General features: G+C 55.0%; 1 protein-coding gene across 7 annotated transcripts; it reads left to right on the top strand.

Annotated features, from left to right (window-relative positions):
• Nucleotides 1-942: 942 nt before the first annotated feature.
• Nucleotides 943-16,628, top strand: ST6GALNAC6 (ST6 N-acetylgalactosaminide alpha-2,6-sialyltransferase 6). 7 transcript variants are annotated; one of them, XM_032418735.1, is made up of 7 exons: nucleotides 5,220-5,332; nucleotides 6,498-6,554; nucleotides 8,183-8,273; nucleotides 8,876-9,055; nucleotides 11,462-11,868; nucleotides 14,300-14,407; nucleotides 15,097-15,380. In XM_032418735.1, the coding sequence occupies exons 2-7, from the start codon at nucleotides 6,529-6,531 to the stop codon at nucleotides 15,284-15,286; spliced, it is 1,002 nt and encodes a 333-aa protein (XP_032274626.1). In that variant the 5' UTR covers nucleotides 5,220-5,332; nucleotides 6,498-6,528; the 3' UTR covers nucleotides 15,287-15,380. The 7 variants fall into 7 exon arrangements, with proteins under 7 accessions (XP_032274620.1, XP_032274626.1, XP_032274623.1 ...); XM_032418729.1 differs by lacking the exons at nucleotides 5,220-5,332; nucleotides 6,498-6,554 and adding an exon at nucleotides 943-1,220 and having other exon boundaries at nucleotides 15,101-16,628; XM_032418732.1 differs by lacking the exon at nucleotides 6,498-6,554 and having other exon boundaries at nucleotides 15,101-16,628.
• The last annotated feature ends 1,437 nt before the right edge of the window (nucleotides 16,629-18,065 follow it).

Here is an 18,065-nt window from a genome sequence, read left to right as displayed (position 1 = left end):
CACTACTCCTCCCTCCCTTTTTCCTCTCCTCCCTCCCTCCCTCCCTCCTTCCTTCCTTCACTGGAGACCGGGAGACTAATGGAGAACCGGGACCCCAGGACCTTGGGCTCTCAGCTGGGATGGAGCCCTGGGGTTCTGGCTCCCTGCCCCAGGGTCTGGGGCCTGCTTCATGAGCCTATAACCTGGACAGCTGTTCAGAGTCTTACGCTTAGCATAATGCTCTGCTATTGTCAACTTGAAATTCTTACTGTTTTTTAATAAGAGGCTGCACATTTTCCTTTGGCACTGGACCCCCACAAATCATGGGGCCAGCTGTGCGAGGGAGTCCGGGTGACCCAGCACCCCCTGCCCACTGCCAGGCGGGCCCACTGGCCTGGCAGTAGCCAGTGTCTCGGGGCCAGGTATTGGGCAGAGGTAACCTGGCAGGCAGAGGGTTGGGAGGGGAGCTTCCAGGCTCAGAGGGACGGCTCTGGAACGAGCCCTGGCCTTGCTCAGTCTCCTGCTGTGGAACCCTGGCAGATTAGTGCCTTTCTCCGGGCCTCAGCTTCCTCATCTGTAAAAGGTATTAACGTAGTCCCCACTGGGGCGCCTGGCGGGCTCAGTTGGTAGAGTGTGCGATTCTCGATCTCAGGGTTGTGAGTTCAAACCCCATGTAGGCGTGGAGCCTCCTTAAAAAAAAAAAAGTAGTCCCTACCCCAGGGGATTGTATGAATTCAGAGAGATGGCCCCAGGGCTGGCACTTGATAGGCGGCACCCATCATTTTCAAAAGGGTCTCCCTGGCTAACCCAGTCCCCCCTTGGCAGTGACAGAGGGGCAAGAAGACCTCCCACCCTCACCAGCTGCCTCCCTGCTCACAGCCTCAACCTCGGTCTCCAAGGACCAGATGGGATTTGAACTCAACCCCCTCCCAAGAGATTGCCACCTCCTCCGGCTCCATCCCCCTCCCCCACCCTCCACCCCCAGATGCTGGCTCAGCCCCTGGGCCCAGTGCACAGAGGAACCTCTGTCCTGGTCCTGCCCCCGATGGATGTTTTTTTGCTGGGTTGGCCTAAATAATGTGTCTTTCTGGGGTGGTGACCTGGCAGGAACAATCCACCAGCTACTTCCTCCGGGCCAAAGAGGAGGACCCCTGGCTGCTCTGGTGAAGGGTTCTGGGCCTGCCGAAGGCTCTCTGAGGCAGCCCCTTCTCGGCCACTGGAGTTACAGCAGCTTCCATGAGGTGAGTTGGGGGCAGGAGCTTCCTCCCACCTGCGAGGAGTGTGGTGGGGGTGGGGCACTGTGGTGTGCAGCCCCTCTTTGGGGCTCTGTTTTCCTGTCCACAGCCCTCCTCCTTTGTCCCCTCAGCAGGCCTGCTGGGGACACATCTACTTCCTCCTGAGGTCAAAGGGGAAACCAGGTGAGCCTCACAGCCTGGAAGTGTCTTAAGGGGTCTCTTCTCTCAGAAGGAACTCGGGCCCAGGCCAGGAACTCACACTCACACCTCATCTAGCCGGGTGAGGAAAGGATTACTGGTTCTTCTGGATACCAGTGGGCTCCTGTGTCCAGGGTCACCTGGGCCCACCTGCCCACTCCAGCCTGTCAAGAACCAGCTACTTCCTGGTTCCAGGCGCACTGCCCAGGTAACGTGAGCTTATGGAGAGCGCCTGTGTGCAGGCCCACACCTGCTGGGGGCTCTTACTGGCCTCTCCTCCAAAGGCCTTTCCCTTGGGCTCCTTCTCTGTCCAGAGGGAAAGAGGCTACAGTTTCCAGGCTTGGCTCCCACGCTGGCTCTGCCCAGGAGGCAGTGGGGAGCCTGGGGCAGGTATTGACCCCTCTGTGGGCCTTGGTTTCATCCGTGTAAACTGGGAGCTGGGGTGGTGGGTGAGGAGGTCCCTGTGGGCTCTTCCTAGGGCAAAGATTGCTAAGGGGTAAGGAGGGAGGGTGGTCACACTTAGGACCCCGACTCTGGGACAGGAAGGACTGATGCAGAGGCCAGCTCTGGCACACCATGGACAGGCAGCCCTGTGGGGAGGACAGACTCTGGGCAGGGTTGGAGGGTAGCACCAGCATTAACAAGGCCGCTCATCCATGAAGGCCCTGCTGTGGGCGTGGGGCAGGCCTGGGGCTTCCGGGCAGAGCAGCTCGTGGTTATTCAGCAGACAGGCGTGGGGGAATCCCAGCCTGGGCACCTGCGCACACCCCGAGCCTCGTTTTCTCCCCCTGGAGCCTGGTGCCCGTCTCACTGGTTATTTTAAGGATTCAGTGAGGTCTGTCTGCAAAGTGCTTAGCGCAGGAGAAAGCACCCGACACACCGGAGCTGTTCTTATCCTTGTGATTACTGACATGTTGTTCTTGTTCTTGGGGCCCAGGAAAGGGAAGCCGGCCCTAAAACCGAGCCTCCTGGAGTCAGCCTGGGCCCGCAGACATGGCAGGCCTGAGGGGGGAGCTCCAGGTCCGGATCTGGTCCAGGAGCTGGGTTGTCGCACTTTCTGATTTCCAGAGTCCTCGTCATTGGCCTGGGGCAGGAAGCAGAGCTGGGGACAGGAGGCCCCTGCCCCTGGTGTAGCCTCCAACCTGCGGGGTGACTTTGGGTAAGGGGCTCCTCTTCTCTGAACCCCCAACATCAGGCTTCCCACCAGACTGCCCTGTTCCCTGCCCCGCGGTTTTCTGTCCTGGGGCTGGCAGGGCAAGGTCTGGTGGCTGAAGTTGGGTGGGGCTCAGGAAGCAGAAGGAGTTGGACAGCAGGGGGGCAAGAAGCCTTGAATCCACCTTTGGCTCTCTCCACGGAGCCCTACTGCCCAGTGGGGGTGTCTCCACAGCCTAGACGACGGACCTTGGGCCCGCCCCCAGCCCACTTTTGTTTTAATGGAACACAAAGTGGTATTAACAAGTGAGTCCAGGGGCGCCTGGGTGGCTCAGCTGGTTGGGCATCTGCCTTCGGCTCAGGTCACGGTCCCAGGGTCCTGGGATCGAGCCCCACGTCGGGCTCCCTGCTCAGCGGGGAGTCTGCCGCTCCCTCTCCCTCTGCCACCCCCCTCCCACTTGTGCATGCTCTCTCTCTGTCAAATAAATAAATGAAATCTTTAAAACAAAACAAAACAAATGAGTCCAGTGTAAACAACCTGGAACTTGACAAAGCAAAAGGTGAAGGTAGCAGCATCCCTCCTGCCCCACATCCATTATCCGGGGGAAACTACAACCAGTAGTCCGGTGTGGATTCTTCCAGACCTTTTGTGTACATTTACAAATATAGAGGCATAGATAGCTATATTTTTTAGAAGAAATCATGTTATAGATGCAGTTCATTTTTTTATAAGTTAAAAATTCATTTTTAAATATAAAAACATTGTGTAATCACTATCTTAAAATTTCTGGAAAATACAGTGGAAACACCCCCCTCAAAAAAAAAAAAAAAAAACCCACAAAAACCAAAAGCAGCCCATAATCTCATCATTCCAGAAATAACCACTCTTTTTTTTTTTTTTTTTAAAGATTTTATTTATTTGTCAGAGAGAAAGAGAGCAAGCACAAGCAGGCTGAGTGGCAGGCAGAGGGAGAAGCAGGCTCCCCGATGAGGGACTCGATCCTGGGATCATGACCTGAGCCAAAGACGGACGCTTAACCAATTGAGCTACCCAGGCATCCCTGGAAATAACCACTCTTAACACTTTAATCACTGACAGGCCAAAGGTATTTCCATATTTTCATTTATTTCCTCCTTCTCTTTTCTTTTTGAATACTGTGATACATAGAAATGATGGCATGCGTCATACTTGTAAGTTATAAAACATAATAATATAACAAACCTCTTGAACCCAGGTCCCCGCTGAAAGACCAGAGTGGTATTAGAACTGCATGCCTCTGTGTTTCCTCCCCTCCCCTCCCCTTCCTAGCATCCCTGCCTCCCCCACGGAGACAGCTGTGTTCTTGACTTTTGCTGGTTTAAAACTTTAATCATTTGGATAGGCAAAAGCTAAACCTGTCCCTGGCTGTGAGGGGTGCCAGGTATATGCTTAAACAATATAGTGTATAGGGGCGCCTGGGTGGCTCAGTCGGTTAAGCGGCTGCCTTCAGCTCAGGTCATGATCCCAGGGTCCTGGGATCGAGCCCCACATCGGGCTCCCTGCTTAGTGGAGACTGCTTCTCCCTCTCCCTCTGCCTGCTTCTCTGCCTACTTGTGCTCTCTCTCTATCTCTCTGTCAAATAAATAAATAAAATCTTTAAAAAAACCAATATAGTGTATAGTTTTGTCTTCCAGGACTTGTCTTTTTCACTGCTCATGTTTCTAAAATCCATCCATGTCATTGTAGCTCATTCATTTTTCCCTGCTATATAATATTCCACCTCGGCATCCTGCCAAGGAAACAAATCCATTCTCCTGTTGACCAATATATGGGCTGTTTCCGGTTTTGTGTTATGTCAAGCCCTGCTACTCCAAACTTCCTTGTGGACATGTGCAAGAATTTCTCCAGGGGACATATCCAGGAGCGGAAAGCAAATTTTTACAATTTCCTTTTCCAGAATGATTAACTTCTTTCACTTGCTTTCTTCACTTAAATAGCCTGTAAATATCCTAGACATTTCTTCCTGTCCGTGCATATTGATCTGCATCCTTCATTTTAGCTGGGCTGTTCCTTTGTTTTTTTAAGCAGGCCCCTGTCATGGCCACATCACATAAAACGATGTCGTGAATACCTCAATGACTCTAAGAAGTAACATAACATTTTTAATCCTGACAACACCCTATGAGGTCGTTCTTCCTATTTTCCAGAGGCAGAGGAAGGGCAAGTAATATGCAACCCCGAACAGCTAGTAGATGCACAGCTGGACTTGAATCCAAGGGAGGACCCCGGAGTTCACCCACGGTGACTAGTGGATACAGGGCTCTGGAGGCCCCGGGTAGGGAAGCCCAGGAGAAACTCAACTGATTCCAAGCGCAGTGTGCCCCGGGACTCAGTTTCCCCATCCGGGTCGTGGAGGCAATGAAGCGAGATAGAAGCGGGTCCGACTCACACTGAAGGGCTCCGGAAGGCTGTTGTGATTTTTTTTCATTGCCACTACCGACTGCCCAGAGGAGCAAGCGACGCGCTAGTGCAGTCAGGGCTCGGGGTCACCCGCCCCTCACCCTGCCCCGCCGGCACCGCCCCGGGGCGGAGCCACCCGCGGCCCCTCCAGGCTCCGCCCTCCTCCCTGGCCTGGGCCCGAGCGGCGGCGGCGACGGCGCTAGGACCCGGCGGGCGGGGGCTGCGGCGGGGCCTGGGCGGCCGGAGCAGCGCGGACCCCGGCTCTCGGCTCCCGGCGCCATGTGAGGGGGCTCGGGGGCCGCGGGGGGCCGGGCGCTCCCCGGGGGAGGTGAGCGGGCGCCGCGCGGGGTCGGGCAGCGGGAGGGGGGCGCTCCCTGCGCCCCGGGGCAGGGGCTGCGAGCCCCCGGTCAGGGGGAAGATGCGGGCCCCCAGGACTCCCCTAGACCCACTCTCGGCAGCCGCGCCTGGAGATCCCGGTCCTCGCGACCAAGGGCTGTCGCAGGGTTCGCGGGGCCCCTGCCGCTGACTACCCTATTAGAGCTCGGGGACCTGCCGCCGTCCTGCCTCCCTCCTCTTCCCAGCTGGGGCTAGGGCTCTGGACCGCCCGGAGTGCGGGAATTGGGGAGGGGGTCAGCGCAAGAGGGGGCGGAGAGGGTGAGTCGCCCCCCACCAGTGGACCCACGGGCTCAGCGACCCCCCATGTAGACATTAGGAGGTGGAGGTGACACACAGCCCCCCCTTCTCCCCGGAGCCCTCCTCCCACGCGGCTTGTGGGAGCGTCTCGACCCTGCAGGAGGACTCCCCCGGCTGAGAGAGGCAAAGCCCCCAAACAGAGGGCAGGGTGTGGCCCCCACCCTTAGCCCACGGACTGAGCCCTCCTGCACTGCCAGCCTCGGGGCTGAGGCCAGGCTCCCGGCCCAGCGCTCTGGGCTGCCGCCTCCCCAGCCTGAGCAAGTCTCCCCAGCCTGAGCAAGTCGCTCCCCAGCAGGCCTGCTCCCCAGTGCTAGGCCGGGTGCTGAGCACAAACTTGGTGGCCTCTGGCCCATTCCAGCCCGGGGAGATCCTGGAAGGAGATCCTGGCAGGCTCAGCCCCGGGCTGCTCCCTGCCAACAAGCCTGTAAACAAGGCTCCCTAGCAGACTCTGGGCAGCTCTGCCTCTCTGAACCTCAGTCTCCTTATCTGTGAAATGGGGAATGAGAGCCCTTCCCTTGCAGCGTTGCCAGGAGGATGGGGTGAGTGGATGATGCGTCGTGTGGCTTCCTGCACACCTTCCTTGATATTAGAGGGAAGTGACTAGGTTAGGTGTCCGAGAAGGGGCAGTGTTTCATTCACAAGCTCGAGGTGAGGAAGGCTTCCAACATGAATAACCACAAGACTAGCAGCTATGACAGGCACTGACCGAGCACTTTCAAGCCCCGTGCTTCCCTTGCCACATCTGCTCGAATCCTTTCAACAACCCCGTAAGTTACCTACTCTTATTATTACCATTTCAGAGATGAGGAAACTGAGGCTCAGAGAGGTCCCATGGCTTGCCCGAGGCCCCTCAGCCAGTAAGTGGTGGAACCGGGATTCACACTGGCGCCTGAGATGCTGTATGACCGTGGCCTTATCAGAGCAGGATTGTGAGGGGGCTGACCAGGGGGTCGGTGGACCTGGTTGAGGGCACTGCTCAGGCAAAGGTGGGAATGTAGGGGGTGAGCCTGGGAACTGGAGTGCCCTGGTGTGTCTGGAGCGGGGGTGGGGGGTGGGGTGGGGCATAAGAAGGAAACGGTAGTGAGGAGAGGTTCCGCCCAGACCGTGAGGGCCTGGACTGCCAGAGGGTCAGTGCTGGTGGGTGCGACGCAGGGATTCTGGACTCCTCCTGTCTTGCACCCTAACGGGCTGTGAGTCCAAAGACAAGCTGCTTTTGTCTTCTAATGAGCCTCAGTTTCCTGATCTGTATCGCGGGCACTGGACCCTATGAGAGTCCCGAGAGCTCCCTGACTGGCCCTGCCGCCCGGGAGAAATCTGAGACCCGGCTTGGGAGCCGGGGGGCTCCCGCGGAGAAGGGGCGGGGTTGGTCAGTGGGCGGAGTCGGAGCCCAACCAATCAGGAGCGGCATTGGGGGGAGCCTCCTTTGGCCTGAGGTTCTGTGGCTATTCCTGGTGGCAGTGTAGGAGTAAACAGCGGCCAGGTCAGGGGGCGGGGATAGCGGCGGGAGCTGGGAGGCCCCTGGAGGGGAGGACCGAGCTGGGGAGTCCAGGGCACCCGTTTCTCCCTCTGCACACTCTCCCTTTGGCCTTGAATCTGGTGGAGGTGGCTGGATGCAAGTACTTACTCCCTTTTGACAGGTGGGGAAATTGAGGTCTGGAGGGAGCTAGGACCTGTGAGGATGTCCCCTCACAGCCACGGCCGCTGAGGGCAGATGGGCAGGAAGGAAGGTCTGTCCTGGGCTGCAACGTTACTGGAGACCCCCCCACCCCCACTCTCAGGGTGGGGCTGTGATTATAGACCATTGGTGAGTCTGCCCTTAATCGCCGAAGATCTTATTGTTAATTAACGAAGTCATTCAGCGAACCTCCTGCACCCATTTCCGTGGCTTCGGAGGCACAGCGGAGAATGTGAGTGAGGATCTGAGAGCTCTCAGCCTAGCCGGGAGGTGACACACAGGAAGTTGCTGGCCTACCCCAGGCTTGGAGGATGAGAGGGCATGAGCAGGGTGCAAGAGGGCAGGGTGTTCTAGGTACAGGGGACAGTTTGTGCAAGATCTGGAAGGGTGCCTGTGCAGAGGAGTTTGGGAACCTAGAAGGAATATTGCTTTATTCCAAGGCCACAGGGACCTAAGTCAGAGTTTGGGAGTGTGTGTGGGCGGCGGACAAGCCCCGCAGTTGGGGGGCCAGCTTTAAGGCCTGCCAGCCCTCTAGGAGAGCTAAGGTGTGGGGAGGTCCCTGCTCAGCGAGCAGAGTGGGAGAGAGCCAGGGGCAAGGAGAGAGACAGGGCTCTGCCACCACCTGGCTGTGTGACCTCAGGCAGGTTCCTGCCCTTTCTGGGCCCCAGTATCTCCCTCTGCAAAATGGATATGGGCCTGAGCCTTGAAGTCACGGGTGGGTAGGAGAGCTGGTTGTGTGGGGAGGGTGTAGCCTTTGATCAGCTGTATTAGGGGAGAGTGCCCAAGCCATAACCTTTCTGTGACTTGCAGGTGTGACCCCACATCCCTGCCCCCTGGGCCACCTGCAGGACGCCGGCCCCTGCCCCTCAGCAGACGCCGGAGAGAGATGAGTAGCAACAAAGTAAGTCCCCCTTCATTTCTTGTCCCCATCTCAGCCTTTTACTTCCTCAGCAAAATGGGCTCCTTTGGACCTGCCTCAGACCCAGGCCACCACCAGTGTCTCTTCCCTACCAAGAAGTGCCTGATGCCTGAGAGGCCCTGGCTTGAGCTCTGCTGTGGCCACTGATCTCTGGCTTTGGGCGAATTCCTATCTCTCTCTGGGCTAGGTCTACCTCTGTCCTCCTAGGTTTGACTGGTCCATCTGTGGTAAAGGATTGGCTGAGAAGGTGACTGGGAAGGGCGGGGGGGAGGGGCAGTGGTCAGAGTCAAAGACGACAGAATGTTCTGAGCATCACTCTGAGGGTGTCAGAGTGATCCATTCATTCACGTTTTCCTGAGCTGCCTCGGTCCCAGCCCACAGAGCTCATGGTCTAACTAGGGAGGACAGCAGTTTGAATGCAGTGTGACCGGTGCTGGGATGGGGGTGCCCAGGGGGCCGGAGGGGGTGGTGCCTGGACCCATCTGGAATGACGAGCAGGAGTGAGCCGGGCATGGCAGGTGGCAAGGACCCGAGGTGGGGGCCTGTGGGGTGGCTGGGCACTCACCAGCCTCTCCCCTCTCCAGGAGCAGCGCTCAGCAGTGTTCGTGGTTCTCTTCGCCCTCATCACCATCCTCATCCTCTACAGCTCCAACAGTGCCAATGATGTCTTCCATTACGGCTCCCTGCGGGGCCGCACCCGCAGGCCGGTCAACCTCAAGAAGTGGAGCATCACTGACGCGTACGTCCCGATTCTTGGCAACAAGGTAGCGTGACCGCTTTGGGGAGCTCTCCAAGACCGGGCTGACGGCTCATCTTGCCCACTGCCCACCGTCTCTGTTCCCACCTCCTCCACCTCTTCTCTCTGCTACTTCCATTCTTCCTAAAGGAAAGGGGGGCGCCCCAGCAGTCAAGGCCCTGGTTCCAGTGCCTTTAGCCCCCTGTTGGCTGTGTGACCTCCGACAGGTGCCTTGTCTCTCTCTGGGCCTCTGTTTTCTTCAAGGTCCCATTTTTAGTGCTGATATCCTACTGCCTCCTGAGTCAGAATCCCTAAGGAGAGGTGTCTCTGGTCTTCACAGATCTCTGTCTCTGCTGGGGAGTCCACACAGGGTTTGGGAGCCGAGCACTCGAGTACTTGACAATACAAAAACAGTCATAATAATGGCTGTCCTTTGTCAGTTGCCTGCTGCGTGTGCTGGGCACTGTGATTAGCAGTAATCATCCTACCGACCCTGTGAGGCCAGCATTGTTAGCCCCTTTGAAGAGATGGGGAAACCAAGACTCAGAGAGGTAAAGTCACTTATCCAAAGCCACATAGCAAGGGAGGGGAGGAGCCAGGGTATTGCCCCAACCCCCCTCAGAGTTGCAGCTGTGTAGAGAAGCCAAACGTTATTCCCAGGGCTTCTGTTTGCCTTGGGTAGCCATGAGACTCAGGTTGTGTTTTTGGGGTTCACCCTATAATCCTCTAAACCCTAAATGTTTTCCAGGATGCCAGGGAGATAATCAGTGGCCTGGAATATGGACACCTTCCAGGAGGAGGAGGTCTCCCGATCCTGCCTGTCTTCCTCTCCTCCCTCACAAATCCTCCTAAGTCTCTCAGGATCTGAATACATCCTTACTGGGAAGGGGCCCATAGATCAGCACCTAATTGAGACCCTAAGAACTCTTAAAATAAAAATAATGGAACCTGGGAAAAGTGGAAGAGCTTGAGTGTAGGTGACACAGCAGGGAATGAGGTAGAGCTGGGCTTGTGGCTGCTTCCAGCCGGACAGGGGAAGCCAGGAGAGCCCCTGGAAAAGTCATCAGTTGAGGTCCATGGGACCTGTTGTTGGATTTTGGAGTAAGGGCTCAGGGAAGACTGCCTGGAGGAGGTAGAACCTGAGCTTAGGCTTAAAGGGTAAACAGGATTCCGTGGGCAGAAAATAGGCCCCAGAGAACATGTGGTTCCAACTCATTCACCAGTGGGGAAACAGTGGGGCCCAGAGGCCCAGAGGCCCAGAGGGGGCTTCCACACCCTTTCCTGACTGACAAGGTGGGGTCTTGTTTGTGGGTAGTGTGGAAATGTCAGGGGTGCCCTGGGGAGGATGCCTTCTTAGGGGAACTGGACTAAGGTTGGGGCTCTGTGGCCATATAGACCTGGCTTCCTACCCAAACACTGCACTCCTCTGCTGTGTGACTTTGGGGACATCCCTGCATGACTGTCCTGTCCTCCTGTTCCTTCAGTCTGCCCTAGCCGAGTGGCCTTCTTTTGCTTCTCAACACACTGTGGTCATTCGCACTTCAGAACCTCTGGTCTTGCTTGTTCCTCCTGCCTTGAGTACTTTCCTATGTGGTTCCTTTTCATCCTCCAGGTCTCAGCTCCGAGAGCCCCCCCCCCCCCCCGTGAACTTTCTAGAGTAGCCGCCACTCCTGTCCCTCTTGATCCCTTGCCCCTACCGTATTGTCTTTGTAGCATGTTTTACTCACCACCTATCATTAGTTTGTCTTTTATTTGTTTACTGTCTGTCTCTCTGACCGTGAACCTCTTGAAGGCAGGAGTGGGGTCCCTTTTATTCATTGCTCTGTCCCTGGTATTTGGCCATTAGCCAGCTTGCTGTAATATTTGTTGAATATCAAGTGAATAGCCTTTAGTTTCCCTGTCTTTAAAATGGGCAAAATAGGGGCGCCTGGGTGGTTCAGATGGTTAAGTGTCTGCCTTTGGCTCAGGTCATGATCCCAGGGTCTTGGGATCAAGCCCCGCATTGGGCTCCCTGCTTGGCGGGGAGCCTGCTTCTCCCTCTCCGTCTACTGTCCCCCCTGCTTGTGCTCTCTCACTCTCTGTGTCAAATAAATAAATAAAATCTTTAAAAAAAAAAGGGCAAAATAGGGGCACCTGGGTGGCTCATTCAGTTGGGCAGTCAACTCTTGATTTCAGCTCAGGTCATGATCTCAAGCCCGATATTGGGCTCCGCGCTTGGCGTGGAGCCTGCTTAAGATTCTTTCTCTCCCTTTCCCTCTCCTCTGCCCTACCCCCCCACCCCGCGCTCTCTAAATAAATAAATGAATAAATGAATAGAAATAAAATAAAATGAGCAAAATAATGCCTGCCTCCTAGAGGCCTGGATGTACGGAGCATAGGGCTCGGCACTGAGTGGATGTGACAGACAGTGTTGATTTTCCTTGCCCCCTCCCAGACACTGCCCTCCCGGTGCCACCAGTGTGTGATTGTCACCAGCTCTAGCCACCTGCTGGGAACCAAGCTGGGCCCCGAGATTGAACGAGCCGAGTGCACAATCCGCATGAACGACGCGCCCACCACGGGCTTCTCAGCAGACGTGGGCAACAAGACCACCTTCCGCGTGGTGGCCCATTCCAGCGTATTCCGGGTGCTGCGGAGGCCCCAGGAGTTCGTCAACCGGACCCCTGAAACCGTGTTCATCTTCTGGGGGCCGCCAAACAAGATGCAGAAGCCCCAGGGCAGCCTTGTGCGTGTCATCCAGCGGGCAGGCTTGGTGTTCCCCAACATGGAGGCCTATGCCGTCTCTCCCGGCCGCATGCGCCAATTTGACGACCTCTTCCGGGGTGAGACGGGCAAGGACAGGTACCAGCCTCCTGCCTGCCCCCTCTGGCCAGCCCTGTGCTCTCCCTCAGCATTCTCCGCCCAGAGGGCCTGTTATTCCCAGCATGCACTGTTCTGAGGGTGTGGTCACTTCCTGCCACCCTCTGGTTAGGTTTTCCTCGGGAATTTTCTTCATGTCCAGCCCCTAGCAGGAGTCACTTCCAACATGCTCTGCATTGTGTTGTCTCCCCAGGAGGGCTTCCTCCCAGCATGCATTGCTCTGAGGGAACAGGGCTCCTAGCATGCTCTGCTCTAAGGTGTGCCTAGCATCTTTCTAGGAGAGCTCCCCACAGCTCGTGGCAGGTATTCACTGCACCCAGCATGTCTTGCTTTAGGCATGTAGTTGCTCCCAGCATGCTCTATCCTAAGGATACATCTTTCCCAGCATGTCCTTTTCTGGCTGATCTCCCCAAAGCAGCTAGGCCTCTGCTATCCAATAGAAATATAATGCAAGCCATATATGTAATTTAAATTTTTATAGTAGCCAAATTAAAAAAGTAAAAAGAAACAGGTAAAATTAATTTTAATATATTTTATGTAACCCAATACATCCAGCATATAGATCCTTTACTTTGTTTGATTTATCCCTAAATATTTAAGATTTGAGGGAGCTATTATAAATTATATTTAAAATTTTAGGGGTTCCTAATTATTCATTGCTAGTATACAGAAATACGATTGATTTTTGTGTATTGACTTTATATCCTATAATCCTGCTAAACTTACTTATTGGTTCTGGGAGATTTTTCTAGGTTCATTGGGATTTTCTTTACACGTAGTCATGTTGCAAGGACATGTAATTCAGAACAGTTTTATTTCTTCCTTTCCAATGGGTATACATCTTATTTCTTTTTCTTGCCTTATTACACTGGCCAGGACTTTTGATACAAGGTCAAGTTGTATGGGGAGTGGTGAGAGTAGCCTTGGTCCCAGTCTTAGTGGGAAAGCATTTGGTCTTTCATCATTGAATAAGATGTTAGCTATGGAGTTTTTAGCTGTCCTTTATCAGGTTGAAGAAGTTCCCTTCTCTAATTTGCTAAGAGTCTTCATCATTATTGGATATTGAATTTTATCACGTGTTTTTTTTGCCTCAGTTGATATGATCATGTGGTTTTCCTTAAGGCTATTACTATGGTGGATTATACTACCATATATATTTTTGAATATTGATTGATTTTTGAATATTGAATCAGACTTGCTTTTCTGGAATAAACTGGTTATTACACCACCAGTAATACAGCACCTCACTTGGTTGTGGTGTATTATTTTTATATATTGCTGGATATGATGTGCTAGTATTTTGTTGAGATTTTTGTGTCTGTGTTCCTGAGAGATATCGATCTATAGTTTTGTTTTTGTACTGTCTTTACCTGACTTTGGTCTTATGGGTAATGCTGGCCTCAGAAAATGTGTAGAATTGGTGTAATTTCTTCTTTAAATGTTTGGTAGAATTTGCCAGTGAAACTATCTAGGCCTGGAGAGTTTTTTTTTCGAAGGTTTTGGATGATGAATTCAATTTCTTAATAGTCACACATACTCAGGTTAATCTGTTTCATCTTGGCTGAGTTTTGGTAGTTTCTGATTTTCAAGAAATTGGCCTATTTCATCTAAGTTGGGAAATTTGTGTATGTAATTGTTTATGGTTTGCTTATTGCCCTTCCCATGTCTGCGGGGTCTGTGATGATATCCTCTGTTTTATTCTTGATATCGGTAACTTGTGTCTTTTCTCTCTTTGTCAGTCTCACGAGAGGTTTATTTTCTTTTTAAACTTCCCAAAGAACCACCTTCAATCAAATATATCCAAACTCTTTTCAGTTCAACATATAGTCAAAAACTACCAGTGACATTTTCTGTGCTCGTTCTTTCATACTAAAGCATCCTGTTCATATTTATACTGATAGCACATTTCAGCCACACGTCATGTGCCCACCTGTGCCCGCATGTGGCTCCTGGCTGCTCTAGTGGGCAGCTCCGTTCTAGGCCCTTGGCTCCTTTCCATGCCCTGCTCTGAACCTGTGGTCACAGCGTGACCTTCTCTGATGAGGCTCCCGTTAGGCGTTTGCTTCTAATGTGGGCACAGCGGCTTCTAGCAAGCTCCTTCAAGCAAGACCATGAGCCTAGTAAGTTCATGGTCACTTGCAACCTGCCCTACTGTGACTAATCTCCCCAGGAGTTGATTCCCAGCATGCGCTGTTCTTTCAAAGGAGCTCTCCCCACACCCCGCATCTCTGCCCAGACAAGCCCTCTGCCAGCATGTACATGCTCCCACGGTGGGGCTGGACTAAGGGGTCACCGAAGTGGGGAGAGGGCCCCAATGGAGGGGGCGTGGGAGGAGTTCTGGGAAGCTCCAGGTGGGGTTGACCATTCCTTCCCATCTGCATGCCCCCTCATCATGCCCCCTCTCTGCCCCCAGGGAAAAGTCCCATTCGTGGTTGAGCACCGGCTGGTTCACCATGGTGATTGCAGTAGAATTGTGTGACCACGTGCACGTCTATGGCATGGTCCCCCCCGACTACTGCAGGTGAGCCCCCCCCTCCCAACAACACCCAGTCACTGGCTGCAGGATGGAACCCCGGAAACTTTGGCTGGGGGGTGCCTTTGAGGGCCTCTATTTAATGGTATTCAAACTGCTCTGCGGAGATCTAGGCTTCGTGGGGCTACCTATCTCAGGGGCCTCCCCTCAACTCAGCCAGAGTCCAGAGTTCGTATATTAATAATCACTATCATTAATAATATTATACAACAAGCCCGCTACGTGACAGCTCTTCTTCACCGAGTACTGACCATGTTCCAGGCCTGGCTACATTTGTTAGGTCATTTACTCCTCACAGGGACCCTAATGGACAGTTGCCTTATTCTTTCTGTTCCGGAGATGAGAAAAACTGAGGAAGACGTTTTGTGAGTGGCCTAAGGTCCCACAAACAGTAAGCACTGGGGCCAGGCTCCAGAGCCCTTACTTCTTACCACTACCCTACACTACCACCCTCTTAAGGAAAGGAAAAGTTTCAATCATATTAAAAGAAAAAGAAAAAGTGGGGTGGTCATAAATCTAGTCCACCCTACATCCATTTTACAGATGGGGAAACTGAGGCTCTGGGAGGGGCAGGGATTTCCCCCACTGAAGTCCTCTAGCAAGTCAGGAGCTGGGAAGCGCAAGGGCCCCACTGGTGCCTCCCCCTGCCCTGACCGCTCCCATCTGCTCTGCCCCAGCCAGCGGCCCCGCCGCCAGCGCATGCCCTACCACTACTATGAGCCCAAGGGGCCAGACGAGTGTGTCACCTACATCCAGAATGAGCACAGCCGCAAGGGCAACCACCACCGCTTCATCACCGAGAAGAGGGTCTTCTCCTCCTGGGCCCAGCTGTATGGAATCACCTTCTCCCACCCGTCCTGGGCCTAGGTCACCCTGCCTGTGGACCTCTCACGGGGGTGCGCCAGAGGCCGCTCTCCTCCCAGCCACTCAACCAAGGGCCATCTCCTGGCCAATCAAGGCTGGCCGGAGTGTCTTCGGGCCAATCAGGGCCTTGTATCCTCCAGCCAGTGTGGGCCTGGGGGTGTCTCTTGACCAATCAGGGATTTCAGCTATGTGGTTAATCAGGGGTATTGGAGGTATTTCTTGTCCAGTCAGGGTCTGAGCATAGTCAATCAGGGTATTTCTGAAGTTATCTGAGGCTAAGGACATGTGCTTTCCCACGAGGCCTTGGTTCAGAGCCCCAGGATGGACCTCCCCTCCCGCAACACTCCCTGTTGGCTGGGACAAGGGGGTCCTGTCCGGAGCTGGGAGTTCTGTGCTGCTCCCTCACTTCCCAGAGCCAGAAAGAGAGGTTGCACGGGAGTGGGAGCTGTGTCTGGAGGCCAGGCCAGGGCATTTGTGGGGTGTTTGGGGGGGGCGGTGGCTCCTAGAGGTGGGAGCCAGCATCCGGGTCTTGGCTCTGCCCTGAGTGGCTTTGGACAAAACCCTTGCCCCCTCTCTGGTCGCCATCCTGCCTGTGTTAGGTTCTAACGTGGAGTCTGAGGCCCCCTCCTAATTTCCCCACTGACCTCCTTGGGTCTGTCTTCCCTAAGACTGGACCCCTCCAGCCACCACCCCTTGCTGGGGGGCTCAACTCCCTGGGAGTCTAGAGTCCCCTTCCTCACCTCCTCCTGGAAACTTAGGGTATTTTTGCGTAAACTCCCACAGGGTTTGGGGGGGGAATCTAATAGGAAAGGGACAAACCTTCAGCTGTTTTCTTAGTCCCTCCACTCCGCTGCCATTAGTTTGGCTCTTAAAGAGCCAGGCTCCCTTTTCTGCCATCCAGCAGTGAGGCTTTCCACCTGTTGGAGCAGCCTTTGGGGCTGAGAAAGGGGAATCCCAGCCAAACTGGGGTTTCATGCAGTCCCTTTGTCTGCAGCTGCTGGAGTCGTCCAAGGGTCTCCCCTCAGCTGGGCCTGGGAAGGCTCTCAGGGGACCAGGAGCCACGTCGCCTGGGTTCTGCCCCATCACTCTACATCAGGCACTTTTTTGCTGGACCTCAGTGGGGTGGGCTTGCCCCTGCTCTTCCAGAGCCTGGAAGGGAAGACTGGAGGGCTTCCTGGAGGAGGCTGTGGAGCGGGAGGGGTCAGGTGGAGGAGGAAGAGGCCAGCAGCAAGCCTTTGCACATTGGGGTGGGGGCTGGGAGCCGGCGACTACCCCACACTTGGTTTTGTAATGATTTGTACAGGAATAAATGCACCTAAGCTCTGGTTCTGTTTCCTGTGTCTCTTGGATCCAGCTTGGCTCTCTCTGGCCCTGCTGTGGGCTTCCTCAGGACAGTGCCCACACCCTCCAGGCTGGGAGCTCACACACAGGATGGCCAGCTTTTGCAGCCGGCCAGTGAGTCATGTATTTTGCAGTTTGGGTGGAGGCCTTGCAGCTCCAGAGGTGTGTGGGGTTCCCGGAACCAAGCCCACCTGGCTTTTCCAGTCCCTCCTCCCCCGTTCCTGTGTCTCAGGCAAGTCACTTCACCTCTCAGAGCCCTGGTTCACTCATGGGTGAGACAGGTCCAGGCACTGTTCTCTAGGTTCTAGGGAGTTCTAGGAAGGGGAGGGGCCCTGTGGCAGTTCTGTCCCAGACAGGCCCTGGAGGGTGCTAAGGACTGCGGGACAATGACACAGGGCACTTTCTAGAGGTGACATTCTTCTGAGGCCTGAAGGAGGAGGAGGAGGCCTGCAGAAGTTCGGGGGCGGTGCTTCTGGCAGGGAGAAGGGGGAGGGGGGCATGATAGCGCTGTCGCGAAAGCAGCTTCAGGGGACTGGAGGGAGGAAGCCAGAGCAGCACGATGAAGGGGAGACTGCTGGGGGCGGGGGCTCAGAGTTTGGTTCTAGGGCCTGGGGGCGCTGAGGGCAGGGAGTGGAAATTTCCTGCAGGGCCCAGGGGGAAGGAGGCCGCAGGGCTGCAGCCCTGGGAGGAGCCTGGTGAGTCCTGGACTCCACAGGGCTGCCGCCACCCTCTAGGCAAAAGGGTTTGTTTACTCCCAGTTGGCAGGAGGAAGGGGGTCCGTGACCCTGGCAGATTACAACCTGTTTAGGCAGATAAGATGCCCTTGGGAGCGGAGGCCTGACAAAGGGCGCTGTGTGAGACCAGGGTGGGCTGCGGGGACTCGGGGGAGGAGCTCTCCCCGGGCACAGGGCCAGCTGGGAGGGTGGGCCACAGAGCTGGGAGGCGAGAGGGGCACCCTGCGTTTGTCTCTCGCCCAAGTGTAGGTTCATGCAATATGCCGTCACGTGTCTTGCGCTGCGTTAGGTGCAATTGGTGAGGGAGGGAGAATGGCCCGAACAAAACCTGGTGGGGGGACCCACAGCCACTCAAGTCAGCAGCGAGGCCACAGAAGGAGGGAGCAGTGGGAAATGAGGCTGCTTGGGGCTAGATGGGAAAAGGCCCTGAGTATCAGCACGAGATGGGCTAAGTCACAGCCCTTGGACGGCAGCAGGATGGACAGGAGGCCGGGACGTTGCAGGGCCCAGACCTGGGGCTCACCAGGTACAGTAATGGTGGTGGTGGTTGGCCTGTCAGAGGGACAGGGACTCCTTGCAAAGTCCTTACGTGGGGGGCCTAAGGCCCTGCAAGGGAATGGTAAGATGGCAATATGGCACACTTCCAGTCCCACACAAAGGCTTCTGGGAATCTGGGTGCAGGCAGAGGTTTCTAGGTAGATTCCCTC

The sequence above is a fragment of the Phoca vitulina genome, unplaced genomic scaffold, assembly GCF_004348235.1.
Source record: "Phoca vitulina isolate PV1807 unplaced genomic scaffold, GSC_HSeal_1.0 scaffold21, whole genome shotgun sequence".
In the NCBI taxonomy this organism is placed as follows: domain Eukaryota; kingdom Metazoa; phylum Chordata; class Mammalia; order Carnivora; family Phocidae; genus Phoca; species Phoca vitulina.
The sequence above is the reverse complement of the archived record's forward strand: the minus strand, read 5'-3'. Positions and strand labels throughout refer to the sequence as shown.

Bases quoted from the DNA above. Each gene is read 5' to 3' on its own strand.
- ST6GALNAC6 (XM_032418729.1), top strand. The intron at 11,869-14,299 runs GTACCAGCCTCC...CTCTGCCCCCAG, and splicing joins GGTGAGACGGGCAAGGACAG to GGAAAAGTCCCATTCGTGGT. The intron at 14,408-15,100 runs GTGAGCCCCCCC...TGCCCCAGCCAG, and splicing joins GTCCCCCCCGACTACTGCAG to CGGCCCCGCCGCCAGCGCAT.